Genomic DNA, 19296 nt, shown 5'->3' with positions numbered 1-19296 from the left:
ATATCTAAGAAGGAGAAGGGTCTTACAATTCATTATGAATGGACCCAACCTGCGATAACACAGCTTCAGGATCATGCAAAGGCTTAATCATACTAGCAAACGTATCTTTAGAAACCTTTTTGGCTAGTTCAATAACTTAGCCAAAGAAAAGAACGAAAGAGAAAGATGAACTAGCAGATCACCTTTCTCATCCTTTCGATCAATCCTTTTTCTATGAAAGGCTGGAATGATTCGAGCCGGATCTAGTGAGAAAGACTGGAAGAGGCAAAAGCTCCGGAGCTTTCAACTCTCCTCCATATGCAGTCATTAAAGACGATGCATACTGTTTAAGAGAAAAGGCGACAAAAAAAAAGCCAACCTGATCTTTTCCCAAGAGCCCTAACCTCTTTAGCAAAGAAGTAGGCTGCACTGCAATACAAGTCTCCTTGGTCATCAGTGGTTAGAAGTATGATTTCTTAACAAAGTCCTACTAAGAACCGAGAGTCTTCTAAAACTTTCTGCCACTTGATCGGAGAGACCTTTCACAGCGACTGGAATAACTGATGCATGGTCACTAATTTGACTTAACTTCCTATTTTTGAGGCCGGTAGAGAAAGAGTGGCAACATTCAAAGTTACCAGAGCTCTCCCACCCCACCGGGGGCTTCCGCGACACCCCGTCGCAACACACGGACCAGTCATTGCTCAAGTCATTAGATACCCGGAAACAGCACCAATGGCTGCTGTCAAGAGAAGAGGGTCTAAGCGAATCAAGACTCACCCACATGAGGTTTTCTCCCCCATAGGAAAACCTTAAGACGCGAAGTGAGATGGGACTGACTTAGTACAGCCTTCCACTAGGAATCGCTTAGCAAACTCACAAGCACAAGCTCCACTGGCCGAGATGAGGGTGGTCGTAGATCAGATGAGATCGTCACCTCATACTCAGTCATGATACTGAGATAGGCATCGGCTACGGCCGGATCAGCGATAACAAGATCATTCATACATAGCGTAGTACCAAAAGCCTTTCCCTGGGTAAACCCTTTTCGCGGCGAGCTACACGACCATATGATGTGTCAATGTGAACAGCGGCCACGACGAATAGTAACCTAGAGGTTGACCCTTCGTAAACTTATGAACATAGACCACAAGGGGTCCTGGTTCGAGATCCGGAGATCTAAATCCATAAGCATACATTATATGCACCCAGGATTCAAGTGCAAGGAATGCTGTTGTATCCCGGTGATGAAGATGAGAGGGGAAGAGCATCCCTAGGCTCCGCTTCTTAGGATGATGCCTGTGCAATGTATGATCGCTTGACGTTTCCTCAGCGGCATTGAATGCTCGAAGAACCTTTTTTTCATGCATGACTTACTTATACATTAGAAAAAACAAAGACAGCAAGGATACAATGAAGCTCTCTGCCTATAAGGACCTCTCCTTACTTGTAGATTGATCTTATCTCTTTCTACCTAAACTCACCCGCCGCCCACTCTCTTCCTTCGACGATCCACTGGTGAAACTCTGACTTATGCTGGCTCCTCTCCCTCTTTTTCTCTTTTTATCGGTCAGATCTTTTATAACCAACCTTTAGTCATTAAAGCGAGTCCAGGCCTATCGGTCGAAAAGAAAACTCCTCCATTTAGCAATTGAGTTCTTTCGCTCCTGATCCCCGAACATCCAGGAAAGAGTACTTGTATTTCCGTCCCTTCTTTTTCTTTATTTATGTAAGCATTGTAAGGATTCCAACTCTCTCTTAGTCTCTTAGTCTGAAAAGTAGTATGTCTGTCTGGCTTTCTGTTAGTGTAAGCTGTCGAAGGGGTGGAAGTATTCTATCGAGTGCCTGTTCTTCCTTTGGTAGCCGAATCTGTTGTAAGTTTTCCCCTTGCTTCAGAGTCATTCCATCCAGAGTGGTACCAATGCTTTCGATTGATTTCATATATGCTCACGATCCAGTCAAGAATAGAATTCTAGTACGAGTAGCAAACTGAAGGAAGCTCAGCTTACTCTTATCAAAGGTCAGAACGGGAAAGTTCATCGCAACCAGTGCTGGGCTATCGATGGCTTCTGGACAGACACGTTCACTGTCAATGGGAAGATCATCCCCTAGGCTTTCTGAGGAAGCTATGCAAAGAGAGAAAACTTCGGTCTCATCATCTCTTCGAACTGGTGCTTCTGGTCAGGACCGCTTTCCTTCATGTGACCTTGCAGGAAGTTCAACGCAGAAGACCTCGATTGGTACCGAGTCACGGCCGAGTGAGGATGTTACTGTTCCTGAGTCATCTCGCCTAGATAGAACTGTCTGATCTTACTCTCAGGAAGTTGATTCCCCGATCGGATAATATAATTGTCTTCAAAGAGCGTTCGGGGGTGCATATGCATACAAGATGTTGTAGCTTCTTACTTCCTGCCTGCCCATTTTTTAGAAAGCTTCTTCTGTGTAGCAAAATAGCTTGTGGCCAGCAGTCTTGACCACAAATCTAGACCGAAGGCAAGTAGGCGAAAAAGGGAATTATTTTTTACAGTTACAGTCTAGGAAGGGTTAGGTCAATTGCGTTTTCTGGAGAAAATTGCTTGCAATCACTTCTAAGTGAGAGTTCAATGGTGACATTTGAGCGTTTTCCCTGCTTGTAATCCTTTTTTTTCCTTCCTAAATCAAATATCAATGGTGAAGTTCACTTTTGACTGAGAAAGGGGAGGGCAGATTCAGGTTTGACAGTTGTGCACGAATCGGTTCTTTGAAGGACAAATCCCACATTGATTAAGGAGATTCTTGGAAAAGACTTAGATCGGCTTAAGAGGAATTCCTCTTCTTTTTTTGAATGCCCCAAGAGTAGGACAAAAAGGCTGCGACGAGTAGATTGTCGATCTTTAGCCAATAGCAGAGGAAGAGATAAAGGAACTGACAACGTTAATCGGGTCTACGAGCAGGGAGAAAGATAGGCCTTCTGCAGCTTGTGGACATCTAATGCCATTAAGGAAATTGAAAGGCAACTAGGCGAGAGGGCCCATAGAAGCCTAGGAATAGCAATAGCCTGTGCCTCTATAATTGAATTGCCTAAACGAACATTCAATAAGAAAGACCGCTCAAAGAACCATTTACTTCGCTTTACCTTGCGTTTTCGCTTTTTGACCCTTAACTGGCACACGAGACCTGGGTCAACAAAAAAACAGAAGTCCATCTTATGCAACCGTCAGCTTCTTATCACCCTGGAACTTCTACATCTAATGACCTGTAGCAGATTGCTTACTTTACTCCTCTTTATTTTATTAAGAAAAGGCAATTAGTTTATTCTCTAAATGTAGCATCCCGGCTAAGGGAAGGATGAAAGCCTTGCCCTCTTTCCCTAAAAAAGAATGGAATCCGGTACCATCTTCTTTTCAACACGACTGGGGAAGAGAAGAGCGCATCGACAAAAGCTCTCCTTTGAGGTTGGTGTTCATTGTAGTCGAAGAACCTATTTTGTTCTTTTCAGAACCGCTCTTTTAATACCTTGCCAGAAGCTCTTCACTCAGACATGGCCATGGAAAGACGTCTAAGAAATAAAGTACCCGAGTCATTCACCCAACAAATAACAAATATGTAAGCTGGAATGAATGATGGATCTGCGGATAGACAGATTCCGTTGCTGAATGACTATGATAGCGCCTTATTCAATAGAGGGGTGCTCCTTTTTAGTTAGTCTCATCAGCTTTGGCGAATCCTATCGTAGTTCTTCAGCTAGCCTTGAATCATATGACGGGATTTCAACTACGGATATATGTCTGTGTCAGCATCTCTTCGCTAGGAAGAAGGAAAGTCTTTAAACCGGGATACCGTGAATCCTAGCTCTAGCCATGATCTTTCTTCTCTTATGAGATTTCCGGACCTTTTGAAAGAGCGGTGTCTTACTTTATTTATCTTGATTGATACCCAAGTGTCACTGAACTAACTCGCTGTCGAAGCGAACTGATTTTCTCGGGGCACTGAACTCACTTAAGCCGAATCTCACGCCCTCTTTATGGCAGCTATCTCTTCCTAAACAGTAGAGAAGCCCTCTGACTCCAGCACCTCTATTGCTTGTGAAAGATAGCTATTCCTCCGCTTTGATGCTTTCTTCCGCGGATTCAATAGCAGCTCCCATTCAAGAAGACCGAGAGACAGTAGCTGCCTTTCAAGCAGACTAAGAATCCGGTATGGAAGACTCTTCCCCCAACCTTGGGCAATTCTTTCCCAAAGCAAAGCTTTATCCGCAGCTTTCTTATTGTATGATGCCTCAAGCCAAGCTCTTTTGACTTCTTAGTGGGACTTCGCTCTGGGGAGGGAACTTCCCTTTCTCGATGCCGTACTCGTACTTTTCCTTATATATAATATTCGTAGAGGACCTTAGTCCGATATAGGATAGGGTTGTGAACCTATATCAAGGAAAGAAAGCGCAGTAGAATAGAGCGGCTCCGCTTGTCGAATGGGGTCCCCAGACCCCGAAAAGTGGAAGGCGCCAGCATTGCAATCCTTTATCTCGGGAGGAAGCTTCGAGCCGATGACAGTTGAGCTTTCCAAGTTCTCACGTGCGGATGGGAGGCGCGAATGCTATTTGCCAACTGGTGACCCTGCCCGAGCAGTTCAGAAAGTTCCTCTTCCGTCTTCTCACGAGCAGACAAAACTTGGGTCAACTTCTCTTACAAAGCCTTTTGCTTAGAAAGCAGACTTTGTTTTTCGAGCCTATAATTCCTGAGATTTGGCATTCTTCTCCCGGATCCTCGCGAGTATCCGCCTGTGGCCATCCACCAACTCAGACAGACGTGATTGTTCTCGCTCGAACGACTCAAGAGTCAACAACATGTTCGAAAATTGACCCTTTAGGTCGGTGATTACGACTCTTTTGGCTTCAGGAATAGAGGAAGCAACGGACAAGACCGACAGAGCTCCAAGAAAGGAATCTTTACTGACCGCGGCCGTACGGAGGTCACCTTGTAGAACACCCCAACAGAAATCCTTAGCTGCAACTACATCAGTCGAAGGGGCACTGGTTCCAAAAAGGGATGCATCATCTTCGTAATCGGGCAAGAGCTTGGCATAGAAGGTTGCGACCAAACCGCTTGGCGGAGATTGAGACACGATCGAGCATTCCTGTGCTTCGCTTGGATTATTGATAGGCTATGCGGGGGCACCTCTAACGAATAGACATGAAGAGCATCTGAGCATTCTAGCACCGAAATCAGAGGTCTTTGGGCGAGGGTCTCCCTACCAGCTCTGATTCTCCTCCGGTACCAAAGCTACTCGAACTCGAATGCCGCACCAACTCCCTCAAACACAAGGGAGCGGGCACTACTAAATGCAACTCTCATTTCAACATTCTTCTCTATTGGCCTTCTTTTCCACAGCTATAAGTGAAATCGGATGCCACATATCCATCTTTCTCAATTGGTGGCTTCCACTATAGAAGTAGAAGTTTCGGGGGAAACACTTGTTGATTGGCACCCTATTTATTCCCATCTGGAAACGTCCCCAACTAGACTCTATGAAAGTAGCATATACGGTCGAAGGAACTCAACCTCAGTCAATAGCAGCTACTCTGACTGTTGACTGTTCACCAATTCGTCCAGGAGCGGAATGAAGTTTCAGGGCAGGAAAAGCAAACTTAGTGAGATACTTCAAACTGATGAACTGGGACTAATTCCTTCAACAGTAGCATAATGGCTATTCTCGGCTAAACAAGGGCTTTGCCGAACTGTGGACAATGGCTTTAGGGGGTGAATACTCGGAAAATCTCTTTATTAGGAGTGCAGGCGAAAGGCTCAAGGTAGCTTGCTTACTTATTCTTAATAGCAATAGGACAGGCACAGTATGTGTCTAACGGAATGGCCTAGCTTTGCTTCTTGCTCTCTAGGCTTGAAGGTGGCAATCTAGCTTCCATTGAAACAAAACGAAGGAACTTCCGGAGTGAAGGTTCAGACTTAAGGCTAAGGCAGTGAGTGACCCGAGGGAATAAAGGGTATAATCTAAAGGCATTCAGGTTAGCAGACGCAAGGGCACCCCACCTTGGGGCAAAGGAAGACTAAAAAGCGCTTATAGACTCTAATGAAAGAAAGAAATAGATAGTAACTAATTAGCTCTGTGATATCCCAACGGGAAGTGAAGAGGAAAGCTTCTAGGCAAGAAATAGAGATGATGATATCAGACACCAGTGAACCAGACTAGTATATGGGTCAGTGAGCCAGGGGTGCGGTCTAGGTTGATTCCTTACTACCAGTTTTCCCGACTTTCCTAAAAGCAGCTTCGGAAGCCAACTCTTTCTCGACGTCTGGGGCTTCGGTTAGTGCCCAAGAGATTCTTATTCTATGCTGTCTTTCATTCCATGCAAGTTCAATCAAGGAAGCTAGCGCAAGAAAGTACCAATCTGCTTTCAGTAGCCAGTCAACAAGGAACCGAACGAAAGCAAGGCCCACCACGCACTCATCGCAAGCAAAAGACACGTCAGCAGCATGAAGCGAAGATTACGCATATAAGATTGAAGCTTTGCTTCTTTCATCCAAAACGTCCGGATTCGCCCGTTTGCCCCCGAAGCATCGCGTAGACCTATTATTCTCTCCGGAGATCGGAGTAGTCGTGCTTGAAAGCTCAGGTTGGGATCGATCGTTGAAGAGAGATTCAATGGAAGCTGAGTAGCGACTGGAACTAGCGGTTTCCAAAAACCCGCAGACTTCAACTCAAGCCTTTTTAAAAGATCTCTGCTTCGTAAGTAAGGGAGAATTCTTGTACATGTCGCCAAGAAGCAAAATAGGGCAAACCCACTTTATCAAAAGAATAGGAATCACACTCATAGCGCAACCTCCCCTACTGATTGATCTTCTTAACAACAATGAGTTGACGCCACTCTATCTACGCTGACTCTCTCGTCTTTCTTCTTTTTTTCTATTACATTACTGGTTACGGCGAGAAAGAAGATCCTAACAAACGGCGCTGCTCATTCAGCCTTTCACAAGAGTCAAGCAAAGAAAAAAAGGGGGATACGAGCAGAATTGAACCGATGAGGTCTGACCTTACAGGGCGTGACTCGTCGTCCTTAAAGCACTAAGTTATTTACAGATCTCATCTAGCGCCCTAGCTATCTTTTATCTCACATCGGGGGACTTCTTAGCCGACTGTGTTAAGCACACGCACATCGACACATTTGTTTGTGTCATTCTTTATCACAGGCGCATGATTGAATAAGTGTTGCCGCCGGGATGCGAGGGTAGGAGAGTAGAGTGTAGATGGATAGCAATAAAAAAAGTTAGCTGATTCGATGCGTCGTAGATAGAATGTGCCGATTTTGCCTTGGTGTGTTTCCTTCTCAACCAATCTAATCTCTCCGGGCATGAGCTGGCCATATGTCCGTGCTTATGGCAAATTTGATTATACACTTGAAGGAAGGGCACTTTCTCGTAGTCCAACTCCTGTATGTGAACTTGACTGGGATGCGAAGGTTCATAGATTTAGGAAGGCCCGGCCCAACTCGAGCTCGAGGTCTACTGTGACACAAATGCGTGCGCAGTTCTTCACTCCCTTATGAATTCGCCAATATGGTTTCTCTTGCCTCATGTTTCCAGAAGGGGATAATAGGGAATCAAGTTTAACCTGCTTCAAAGCAATATGCTGCTTCTACGCTGTCCAGAAAATCAAAATCCAATTCGTGAGCACATGGGCAATTGTTGCACCGTGGACATGGGGCCTTATGGACTTCCTTTTCGATTTGTAGTTCTGGAGGTCCAACTCCCTTGTTAGGGTGTCTAGGAGTTTTCCTTGAGTTCTGTTATCTCCTGAGGCTCTGTCAAGACCTGAGCTAGGGCAGCTACGAGGTTACTCTTACTAGCAGGTACTCCGTTTTGTCTTATAGTAGGGAGAGTAGCCTACCCTATACTATACTAAAAAACTTCACCGCTCATGGTCTTCCTACTCCAATAATGTTCTAAGGTGCTAAATGAATTGGTTTGGAGGTGACTCACTTGAATGGTTGCAAGCAGCCTATTCAACCCGAGGCCCATGTCCAGGGTATTGACTTGACTTAGGAAAGGCTATACTTAATCTCTTCTCTATAGCAGCAACTTCTTCCTTGAGCAAATGATCTAAGGGAGCTCCGGGAAAGCCTGCTTAAATAATCTAGCTCGATAGCTGTTTGAAGAACTAATAGATGAATCGGCAGCAACTCCGAAAACATAGTATTCTCCGAATATGAGGTATACTTGACTTCCTCTTCAACATAGGAGAGACTTCGTTGCTTGTCTGGTACCGAAGGAACGGTTTGGCTGTCTTAAAGACTATAGCTGTTGGGGCTCTTCTTCGTCTGTAGCTGTTCTTCTCATTTTTTGACTTTGACTTTCGCATCTCCCTCAGTTCAAGAGAAAGCTGATAAAGTCAAAGGAAGCTAGCTCCTTCGGTTCCGGTTTAAGTGAACAGATCGGTACGGTACTTTACGCGCTGTTAAGAGTTCTCGTTCTACTTCCTGTTAGCTGGCAGAGTATGAACTGAGACCGATGGGATTGACAGCCTTGGCTTATTAATTCAATATGGGAAATTCCACTCAATCCTAGAAGACCTTCCTCTCCCCCCGATCCGGTAGAGCGTGAAGCTTTGCTTTGGAATCGAACGAGAAGCTCGAAGGAAGTAGCCAATTAAAAGGTAGTTTCAGTCATCCTCTGCTTACAGCCTAATTCAAATCGAGGTTCCATCTTAGTACGCAAAGTCTTCAGCAATAAAAGGGAAAGAAAGAGTTCTAAAGAAATCTGTCCGAATCTAATACATCCAACTCAAAGGATGGACTCAATAAGCGCTCTCCTTGCATTTGAAAAGTCATAAAGTCTGAATTACGAGGGGGAAAGAAAAGAGGACCGTCAAAACAAAAGGATCCAACCAAAAGCATCAGACAGGTACGGCCAGGTAAGGCATGAGTCGGAAGAAATTTCCTTCCATCGTAGAATACGAAAGAGAAGCTTTTGCCGAAGCATGAGGGAATAGCAGAGTACATGGATCTCCACAGGTACGGCATTCAGCTTTGCTTTTCTTTAGCCTGGGGTCAAGCTCTCCTAGAGGGGAGAAGATTTAAAAAACTGTGATTGAATTTAAAGGGCAGTCTCACTACTGACTAGATCTGGCGATATACCTACTTGACTAACTAGGCACAGGAAAGGGCGATATACTTTTTCATTCAGTCCTTTCTGAACTCACTGATTGCAAGTCCAAGATCAGCTGTGTACGAAAAGGAGTCAGCACATTTCCAATTCGAATCTCCTGTCTTAAGAATGGTCTCGCGAAGCCGATAACCGTTCAGCTAAGATAGGAGATGACTAGTGAATAAAGACAGAATTCCTTCAGTAGGGGAGGATCCGGGCAAAGTCCATCCTTTTTTGAAAAAAGTTACACAGCACAGATAATATCAGACTCAGAGAGATGAAGAAGAGGGGGAATAGAAGGAATGAAACTGTGCGTAGAATCAACGGTAAATATCATCTCTGTCTTGGTACTTGCCCGAAGAAGACGAATCAATCAGTCTTATTCTAACCGCCAGTGAATTTCTATGAGCTGAGGAAAGGAAATGAGCTATCCGCTTTGGAATTCTGTTGTGGCTGTAAGTCATATCCTACGGAGTACCCGCTCTCTTATCTTAAATCAGTGTGCACCGAGGGAGTCAAGATTTATAGAGTAAGTGTGCAGTGGACCTATTAGCCTATTGTTCATTCAACTAATTCATAGTTCACTTAGCCCTCTAGCTTCAAGCTATCAGTCAAGTTAGGAGGAGAGGAGGATTCAATCTAGACTGATCCGGAATCAGAGTTTGAATCTGTACTTCCTTTTCTTGCATCAAAACTTTCCTTGTCTGCCGGCGAATACGGGATTGTCTCTGTCGGAATCGAGGTCAGATCAAGACTGGCATGAAGTGATGGGATTGAACTTGAACTCTCAGGTCTTGCATTTCCTCTATCAAGCATTACTGCCGGAAAGAAGAAACTAGGCAATAAAGCAAGAAAGCCAGGATAGAAAGGAAGTGTTCAGCTGTAGGAAATTCCAGATATGGATCTAAACCCTCTTGAAAGGGGGGGTGAAGAGAGCTCTTTTCAAAGGGGGAAGACATACATACAGGCAGGCGTGAGTCTTTGCCATTGAGTCAGCGCTTGAAGTAACAGTAAACCAAGTGCGGAAGGGAAGCTTTAATAAGAAAAGCAGGAAGCTCTAGGAAATATCATCGAACTCATTGGATTGGTATCTGGATTTGATGAGGGTTGAAATTGAAGTTGGTTCACTTCAAGCTATCATAATACCGGACTTGTGAAGGTTGCCATTAGTCGAGAATGAGCGAGAAGAGAAGGCTTCAAGCCTAGAAGGCAAAGTCGCCGAATCCGCGGTAAGCGCTGAATCCGCTGCAAGCTGGACTGACTAAGCGTAATGCTCGGAAATCTGAAACAGGGCTTGAAAGCGTTCACTAAAGGAAAGCTTGCTTGGCATGAAGTACGCATTCAGCTAATGGCATTTAGGTTTGGCATGCTTTGGAATCTAGTGAATAAGTCAGCATGAAGCTTTGGCTGTCAGTCATATCTTTCTTCTCCCCCTTGAAAAGGGGAGTTGAGTTCAGTTAGCCTAGAGGGAAGGAAGGGGATACCGTAAATCAACTCTGCTACAGGCTATTAAGCTAACCTTTTCTAACAATTTCGTAAATAAGATAAGCAAGCCTCAGAACGAAGAAGGAGAAAGCAGAAAGAAAAAGCAGAAATTGCGTAAGGTAAGTAAGAAAGAAAGATCGATTATCCCTTGCTTTCCGTTGGTCAACAACCAACCACACCGGCTTGTTTAGAACAAGTCTTTCCTCATTTTTAGAGGAAGAAGCGGAACTACAAGATAAAATCTCTCCATGATCGAATGGATGACGGATCACATCCTTCCACTCGGGGTAGGACTCGTTCTTTCGATAGCTATTTTTGGTGCTTTTAAAGCGGGCCAAGTTTTTGAACGAAGTACTATTTCAGAACGTGTACATGAATTTGATCTGGAGAAACTAAAACAAAAAACCGAATACAAACTTGAGAGACTTTGGAAACATTATTCTGATAGAGATGAAAATATGCAATTACCAGAGGGATTCCGTTTCAAAGACATAGTAGAACGTGCCTTTATTCTAGACGCCGATAATATTCAAGATCAAATTCTCGGGTTAAACAAGATTGATTTGGATCTCATTAGTAATGGCACGGGCAGTCGCTACTTTGTTCAAATTCTTGAGTTTGTTCATACAATCAATATGGTATGTAGTTAGGACTTGGTATCTTACCGCGGATTGTCGCCGGCCCGACGGACTGGTTATAACATTTGAATTTTTCTTACATTCTACGTTCCCGACACGGATCCTATTAAATATTTTACATTTTCTATGATCATCTCTATTTCAGGTATTCGGGGAATCCTTCTTAATAGACGAAATATTCCTATTATGTCAATGCCAATTGAATCAATGTTATTAGCTGTGAATTCGAACTTTTTGGTATTTTCCGTTTCTTCGGATGATATGATGGGTCAATTATTTGCTTCATTGGTTTCAACGGTGGCAGCTGCGGAATCTGCTATTGGGTTAGCCATTTTCGTTATTACTTTCCGAGTCCGAGGGACTATTGCTGTAGAATCTATTAATAGCATTCAAGGTTAAACATGACTCCTAGAGAGTTACCAAAATACGAAGTTATCTTCTCCTTTCGTTTTCTTCTTTCTTTTTCTTGGTTGGCAGGGTCAGGGCCTTTCTTGCTGGGCGAGCACATCCGATTCTAAAGTCCTTTCCTAAACCACTTCCCGTTCAGTTGCTGAAAGATAGAGATAAGGTTTTCTAAATGAGATCCACGAATATGCAGGCTAGAAAGATGCTATTTGCTGCTATTCTATCTATTTGTGCATCAAGTTCGAAGAAGATCTCAATCTATAATGAAGAAATGATAGTAGCTCGTTGTTTTATAGGCTTTATCTTATTCAGTCGGAAGAGTTTAGGAAAGACTTTCAAAATGACTCTCGACGGGAGAATCCAGGCTATTCAGGAAGAATCGCAGCAATTCCCCAATCCTAACGAAGTAGTTCCTCCGGAATCCAATGAACAACAACGATTACTTAGGATCAGCTTGCAAATTTGTGGCACCGTAGTAGAATCATTACCAATGGCACGCTGTGCGCCTAAGTGCGAAAAGACAGTGCAAGCTTTCTTATGCCGAAACCTAAATGTTAAGTCAGCAACACTTCCAAATGCCACTTCTTCCCGTCGCATCCGTCTTCAGGACGATCTAGTCACAGGTTTTCACTTCTCAGTGAGTGAAAGATTTGTCCCCGGGTCTACGTTGAAAGTTTCTATAGTAGAACTCATTCGAGAGGGCTTGGGGGTCTTAAAAATGGTTCGGGTGGGGGGTTCTCTTAATAATAAAGAAAACGAATAGAATCTAATTCATGTTCACAGAAGAGCGGATCCAATACCAAGACGACTTCTTTCTCAGGAAGTGCAGCAAGTACTTGATAAATTCTGGAATATCATGCCCCACAACATATATACTGACCGACAAGATCAATAGTAGAAGAAGGAAGGGAATGCGCTGTTGCCTTGGGGTGGGGCAGAAGCTTCGGTTTGCTTTAGTTTAAGGAAAATGCATCTCATGCCATGGTTCTTGTTTGCGTATCCGCGATTGGTCAACTATTAGTTTCCGCTGCAAGTGCTTGAGAATGAATAGGAATAGGAGCTGTGATCTTAGCAATTAAATCAGAGTAAGCTGTTCTCGAATAAGCTCTTAGTCTTGAGGTTTGGATTGCAGCAGGTCTAATATAATAGTCGACGAAAGGACAACAGTTTTCAGGTTTCAAAGAATTTCATCCCTATCCCTTTCATCCAAGCCAATTGAATTAGTAACCGATGCTAGAAAGGGAACTGAATCCCTAGCCGGTGTTCGAGAATCTATAGAATCGGCTGTTAAAGAATCTGACTCTATCAATTGAATTTCTTTTTCATTGACATCTGCCTGCTTTCAAAAATATTCCCATTAGCCGGGCTAGGCACCTAGGGCTGCTTCTGCTAGGCAGTCATCAACCATGGGACTATTCTTGCAATCTGACTTGGGACAAAAATTCCACTACCAGGACCACTACTGATGACTGACTGATCCAGAGAGCTCAGACTGACGGTTAGGTGGTTCGGTTGCTTCAAAGGAAGGGGTTCTTCGAGGAAAGGTTCGGGTGGGGAAGGAGGTTGTGATAGGAAGCTCTTTCTTCTAGGAGGGGAGTAGACAGCCTCTGAACTCGAGTCAAGAAATTCTTGAAGAAATGGTTACAGACCAGGTAAGTGTACCTGAAGTGAAAAAATGACACATAAATGCCGTACGTAAGATAGATCACCACAAGGAGAGGAGAGCCAGGGTAAGGCAAAGGGAAGGAGAAATGATAACACTCTTTAGAACAACTTAGATGTCACGGAACGTAAAAACCAGATAGAAAAGAATGAGATCACCAATCCTATGACAACTGCTATCCTACCAACGTCTTTCAATGTGCTATCCTACAACAGTCTGACGTCCAGGAACGCCACGGATTAAATTGAATTGTTAGTGAGGGAAGCTTTTGACGGATAAGGGCACTCTACCCCTGGAGTGCTTGGCTACCCCGTTAAGATTGAACTTCCACCAAATCCTTATTGTGTGTTCAACCACAGGTGGATCCCCCAATCGTCTGATCCTCTGGAGGTAGAAACTGAGCTGGCTGAAGCTGAACCAGAGCCTACTGAGGAGGGAAAGTCAAACCCTTCGCACGCCCTATCTAGCCTAGCAGCTAGTTTCAGGAAACAACTGGCATCTAATTGAATTGATTCTTTCTCCCCGTCTTGAATAGAAAAAGTAGAACGAGAGGTTCCGGAGCTGATAGCATTTTCCTTTCTCGGGTCGGGATCCCATTCTCTTTCTCTATGAGGTCTACCAGGCTGAACCTTTACACCGACCGATATGATAAAGCATTCAAGGTCCTTCTGTACTGACTTCAATAAAGAAGAAAGGCTAGCTATATGCTTCACACATGCAAGTTGTAAGGTAAGGTTGTTTACTTCCTTCAACCTTTCAAAACCTATGGGCTTCAAAGTCAGTCAAATAGGGACAGCAGGAAGCATGGCAGTCTTGGTTCTTGTGCTCGAATCAATGGCAGCGAATGCAGGCTTTGAAATCAATTCTCTCACTTGTTGCGTTCTAACTTCTTTCCGTAAAGTTTACTGGAAGACTACTAGCGTCCTGCTCTTCGGATTACTCTTTCAATCTGCAGGATCAGATGACGAGTCCATACAGAAGGCGAACATTGAGGGACGGTCTGTCAAGAGGCGATAAGAAGTAAGAAGTCAAGAAATCTGACTCTAATGAGTTGGAAGGGCGGTTAAAACCATGTTTGGAATTGAATCAAATAGGCATCCCGAAATCATGCTAAAGCAAGAGGCCGGCTAAGGTAATGAAATTCAACACTGGACATGGTACGGAAGTGATCGGAGAGCAGGCTACGAGCAGGGAAACCTTGCGTTTGCTTTGTTTGCGCAGGCTACGTTTGAGCTTTTTAGATGGTAAATCAGGGAAATCACTTTCATTGGGACAGAACCCAGTAGTAAGGGCATTAGCGAAGGTATGATTCACATCTCTAGAGTTCTCTATAGTTACATTAGAATAGCGATCTTCGCTCAGCTAGATAGTTTTGATTTGTTGCTCGTTTGATTTCTTGCTTGTAGGGATTCTATTATATAATATAGGCTCCAGGTATGCTTGAAAGGCGAAGAGTCCTATTCTATTCTTCTTTGCCTTTTTTGTCCTATAGTGGGATTGAATAAAGAGAGTCAAAACTACAGTACAAGCAAGAACTATAGGGACGTCAGTGATTCTGTTAGCAGATGAATTCTCAAGAGTTCCCTTTTCAATGCCAGGTAAACTTCACCTCTTTTTTCTTATTGTTCATGGTATACTCAAATTCAAGCTGTTTTTCTAGGGCGAGATGCCAATATCAAAACAAAGAAAAGAGCTCTATTCAACAATTGAATTTCCTTATCTTATTCAACTCATCTCCCTCTTTCTAGATCCGAAAAGCGGTCTAAAGCCAATATCGAGGAAAGGGGCGTAGCGGGGAAAACATAAGCTTTGATAGGTTAGCTAGAAGAATCAAGAGAATAACGAAATTCGTAAGAATTCTTCCCAATTCCATGGTACTTCACAAGTAGTCATTCGTATTGGTGACTCTTAGCTTCTTCCTCTAGCCTTTAGCTCGGCACTAGGTTTAGTCTTCCTTCTCCTTCGAACTTCACTATCTGGCTATCGAGAATGAACTCTAATGTTAGAATAGGCTGCAAGAATAGAATGCAATTCCCCCTTCATCACTCTCTATCTCCGGCCCTTGCCATTAGTTAGCTTGCACTTCCCTTGCTTTCCCGCCTTCCTTGCCTTAGGGAAAGCAGTAAGTAGAGCATGAAGCTGTGGTAAGAATATCTGTCTTGGTAACCCTCGATTCTCTCTTGCAATTCGCGATGAGGTGAGAAGGAGGAGTGAGTCCCAAGCCGGGGCAGAAAGCCTATAAGTGGTTCGTCCCTTGAGTCAGTCAGACTTGCTTGACCGAAGGAGATAGAAGGCGAATCAATCAGTCTTATTGTTCTTTCTTCAGTTTAGCCTAAATTAGAGTATTGGTTAAGCATGCAGATAAGAAGCTTTTTGAGCCAATCATCGGTCCGGTTAAGGATATGGATAGGGTCCGTGGTCGTGTAAGCCAAGTGAAATGTGACTTAGTTAAGATCATGGACCGTTATTTACCCGGGCTGTCCACCATACCCCTTGAACAAGGGTGTGTGTGGGCTCCGACTTGGAAGCTAAATAAGGAGAAGATTGTAACGTCTGTCCTTGTTAACCGTAAGAAAATAAGAAAATGGCTTATGAAAAGGTTCAGGCCAAAAAATAATCTTGGCTAGCCTTTCTTTATGAGTTAGCGTCATGGACCTTCCTAGTAAGGAATATTCAGGCCATGGGGGAACAGTGGTCTCCCGGCATTTTGTGGCCGGTTTACATTTTTTAGGGGTAAGCTAAATAAGACGATTAGTGGCTTATGCCTTGATTACTTTGAGAAGTATATCGGTCCGGTGCTACCCACTGTTGACCAAATGGGTATTCAGCCTTAGACAGGACGACTGGGTCATAGTTTAGAGGGGGGAGGCAAGAGGAGACTTTTTGCAATAGGGAACTATGTAAACCAACGGTTACTTGCGCCAGTTTCTCAAAACACAAAAAAAAGGCTTGCATTCTCATTCTGCTTTAAGAGGCAAGCTGTGGACCACCACGTCTGTGCTGTGTCCAGGCCTGGCATATCTCGATAAGACCATGCGAAGACATCTCGCAATTCTCGAAGTAAGTCGATCAATTTCTGCCGTTCAGCCGCAGAGAGTGAAGTAGCGATCTTGATCTCCTTCCTAGCTTCCTCGCTTTCTAGATTAATCAGTTCAGTTGACTCCTCATGGGGCGGAAACCCTTTTAAGTAAGGACCTCGAGCCCTATCTGAATGATCATATTGGCTGGGCGACATTTGAATCTGGAGACAAAGCAAAAAGGGAATGAGCAAGCATAGAATCTGATCGAATCAGACCAAGACGAACAGTGGGCCCTATTTTGAGTAAGGGGTGAGAAGGATGCCCTATCTTATCCAAAGATGGTAGCAAGCTCTTCTTTGAATAGGTTCCCAATCCAATGATCATGCCTTCATTCCTTATTAAACACGAGATTTCTCGAAACCTCTATTATTTACGACTGATTCCGTTACGCCCTCCCCATGCTGATTGATTGACTTCTTGTTCTAGGACGCTTTCTACTCTTTCTTGTCTGCCCAATGAACTTCCTTCTTCTATATCTTCTTATTTAGGAAGAACGGATTCTTTTATCCATATCCTATTCATGGACCATGCTTAGTTCTATCAAGATCTAGCTCTCCCTCTTCAGAGGCTTCACAGGACAGTCTATGGTCCGTTTTCCTTTCGACCTTATATGGATCCCCTATTATCCTATTCATGGGCAATGAGAAAATAAAAAAGAAGGGCTCAGTCTTGGGAAAGGTCTTCTTGGCCTGATAGATAGAATGTTTAAGGCCTCTTAGACTTTGCTTAAAGAGGCGGGTCTATCCTATACTATAAGGATGTCTTACTTTCTTCCTAAAGTAGCTTCCTACTACGACTCGGACGGGGGAAGAAGGATTTCGAGGGGTAGGCTTTCCTGTCCTCCCTTACACGGGGCTCTCTCCCCAAGCAAAGAGAAATGCGGTACCGGCTGTGATCACACGCTGGGCGCAAATCCGAGAATCTTATGCTTCAGCTTAAACGGGGCAAAAGTAGCTATCTGGCACATTAGGGAGGAGGTCTCATCTGAGGAAGGCGGATGATAGGATAGCTCTATTTTATAGGGACTAACGACCCCCTCTTCTAATAGCCAAACCTGTTATCCTTCCCTCTCTTTCTCTCGGGATTCTACATGACACCAACTGCTATGAATATCTCTATTTCAAGACGAATACCTTTTTCTAGGGTTGGTGTGGCTGGCTATGACCTTCTGGGCCTCAGACTGAATGGATAAGAGTTGGCTCTTTTGGTCAGACTATCCCATTCTTTGTCCGATTCAGGGCATCCTGTGGGGAATTCAACCCACGTGAAAGCAATGCCTACGATCTTGGTCTTTGCTGCAAAAAGCTACGCTACTCTTGATTAGCAATCAGATCAAGTTAATCTCAAGAGCAGACCCTCTCAAGTTCTTAATGAAAAGACCAATGTTATCAGGTCGATTGACCAAATGGTCTCTGTTATTCTCTTAATTGGAGAGAATATTTATTCAATAAATCTGTGAAGGGAAAGGCTCTGGCGGATTTCCTAGAAGCTCATCCATACCATAAAATCATAGGTAGCTTGGAAGCATAGGACTAATTCATTCCCCCCTACCCCGGTTTACTTGAAATTCCATCTTTGTTGAGTAGGGCGCGAAAGAAAGCTTTCGAGCTTATGTCCCACCCGACGGAAAGCAGGAAGGGGAGGAGATCGAATGCAGGGAGGTTCCGAACATTATACTGATCATAAGGTTATTTATATTCGGCAGAAGCATCTATCTAATAGAAGTCACCCACTCCCTTTTTATATTCTCTTAGGCTGGATGCTGCGAGAAAACAAGCCTAATCGTTCCACAGACTAGATAAGTCTATTCCTATAACGCTCGTTCCAGGTATGTAACTCGATTCATATGACTTTGAATAAAGCCCTTGTCCCTAGCCCTCGGAAGGTTGGAGCAGCAAGTCATTCCTACACTCGCTAAAGGCTAACTCTAGGGCTTGATCACTGTATTTGACTTCCACAGAGGTTTGGGGTACACTCCCTATTTCATTATAGTATTTTTCATTAAGGAAAATAAAAGCATATTTGATTATTCTCCCAGACGCTTATTAGCGCACCTCTCCATATGCCTATTATAGTAATAGTAATCCTACATCCTCTCATGAAAAGAAATCTCTAGGGAGTCCAACGGAAACCGCAGGTAAAGGAGCTCGCCTGGGAATATATTATCCTTTTTTATGCAATTGAATCACTGGAAACTAGCATTCAAACTAGTTAGATCAATGGCTAGTAAACCTGCTATACCTGCTGGACTGGATAGATCTTTTCGCTTTACTTTGCTTGTCCTATAGCTCGATAGCTTGAAAAAGATTATTCACTTGACTCCTATAATTCAAATAGATGGAACTATTACTTGAGTAAGCGAACTCTAGATGTATTTGATCCGTCCCTGCAACAGGCTCGGAAATAAATTAATAATCGAAAAGCTTTCCCCAGCTTTTGAGGTTGAGCTAGAACCGGCTTTTTATCTATATCTATAACCATCGCTTCGGCTATCCTAAGCGTAATCTGAATTTCAAGCGGCTTGCTACATCTGTAGTCGAATGAAGAGGGCTTGCACTGGCTGGACGTAAGACTGACTAGAAAGTCCTCCTTTACAGAGCTAGGTCAAGGGATGTTGAAGAGAGGGATTTTAGGCAATTCCCGAGGAATATGACATGGCTATTGTTGAAGGGAGTGAGAGCGGGAGTATGGCATGTTTTACGCAGACAGCTATTGACTGGGAAAAAGCTAGGTTCTCTGAGCATTGGTCTTAGAATATCACGCCCTAAACTGAAAGCTTGAAAGCCAGGAACAGAGTAAGCAGCAAAGCAGACTAACCGAAGTCTCTTTGCGGCGCGAGACAACTCTCTCTAAGGAACTCGTCTTACAGAAGGAGCTGCTGGAGAAGAAATGATAAAAGCAAAATCTCTCCC

General features: G+C 43.8%; 2 protein-coding genes across 2 annotated transcripts; both read left to right on the top strand.

The window, feature by feature from the left end:
• The first annotated feature begins 11332 nt into the window (after window positions 1–11332).
• Window positions 11333–11635, top strand: ND4L (NADH dehydrogenase subunit 4L). The gene is given in 1 exon segment: window positions 11333–11635. A coding segment is annotated over 1 exon segment (303 nt).
• A 178-nt stretch (window positions 11636–11813) lies between these two features.
• Window positions 11814–12404, top strand: ATP4 (ATP synthase F0 subunit 4). The gene has a single exon. The coding sequence runs from the start codon at window positions 11814–11816 to the stop codon at window positions 12402–12404; it is 591 nt and encodes a 196-aa protein (YP_006460176.1).
• The last annotated feature ends 6892 nt before the right edge of the window (window positions 12405–19296 follow it).

This window comes from Mimulus guttatus, mitochondrion (genome assembly GCF_056151865.1).
Source record: "Mimulus guttatus mitochondrion, complete genome".
NCBI classification, from domain to species: Eukaryota; Viridiplantae; Streptophyta; class Magnoliopsida; order Lamiales; family Phrymaceae; genus Erythranthe; species Erythranthe guttata.
This window is presented reverse-complemented; position numbering and strand designations above follow the sequence as displayed.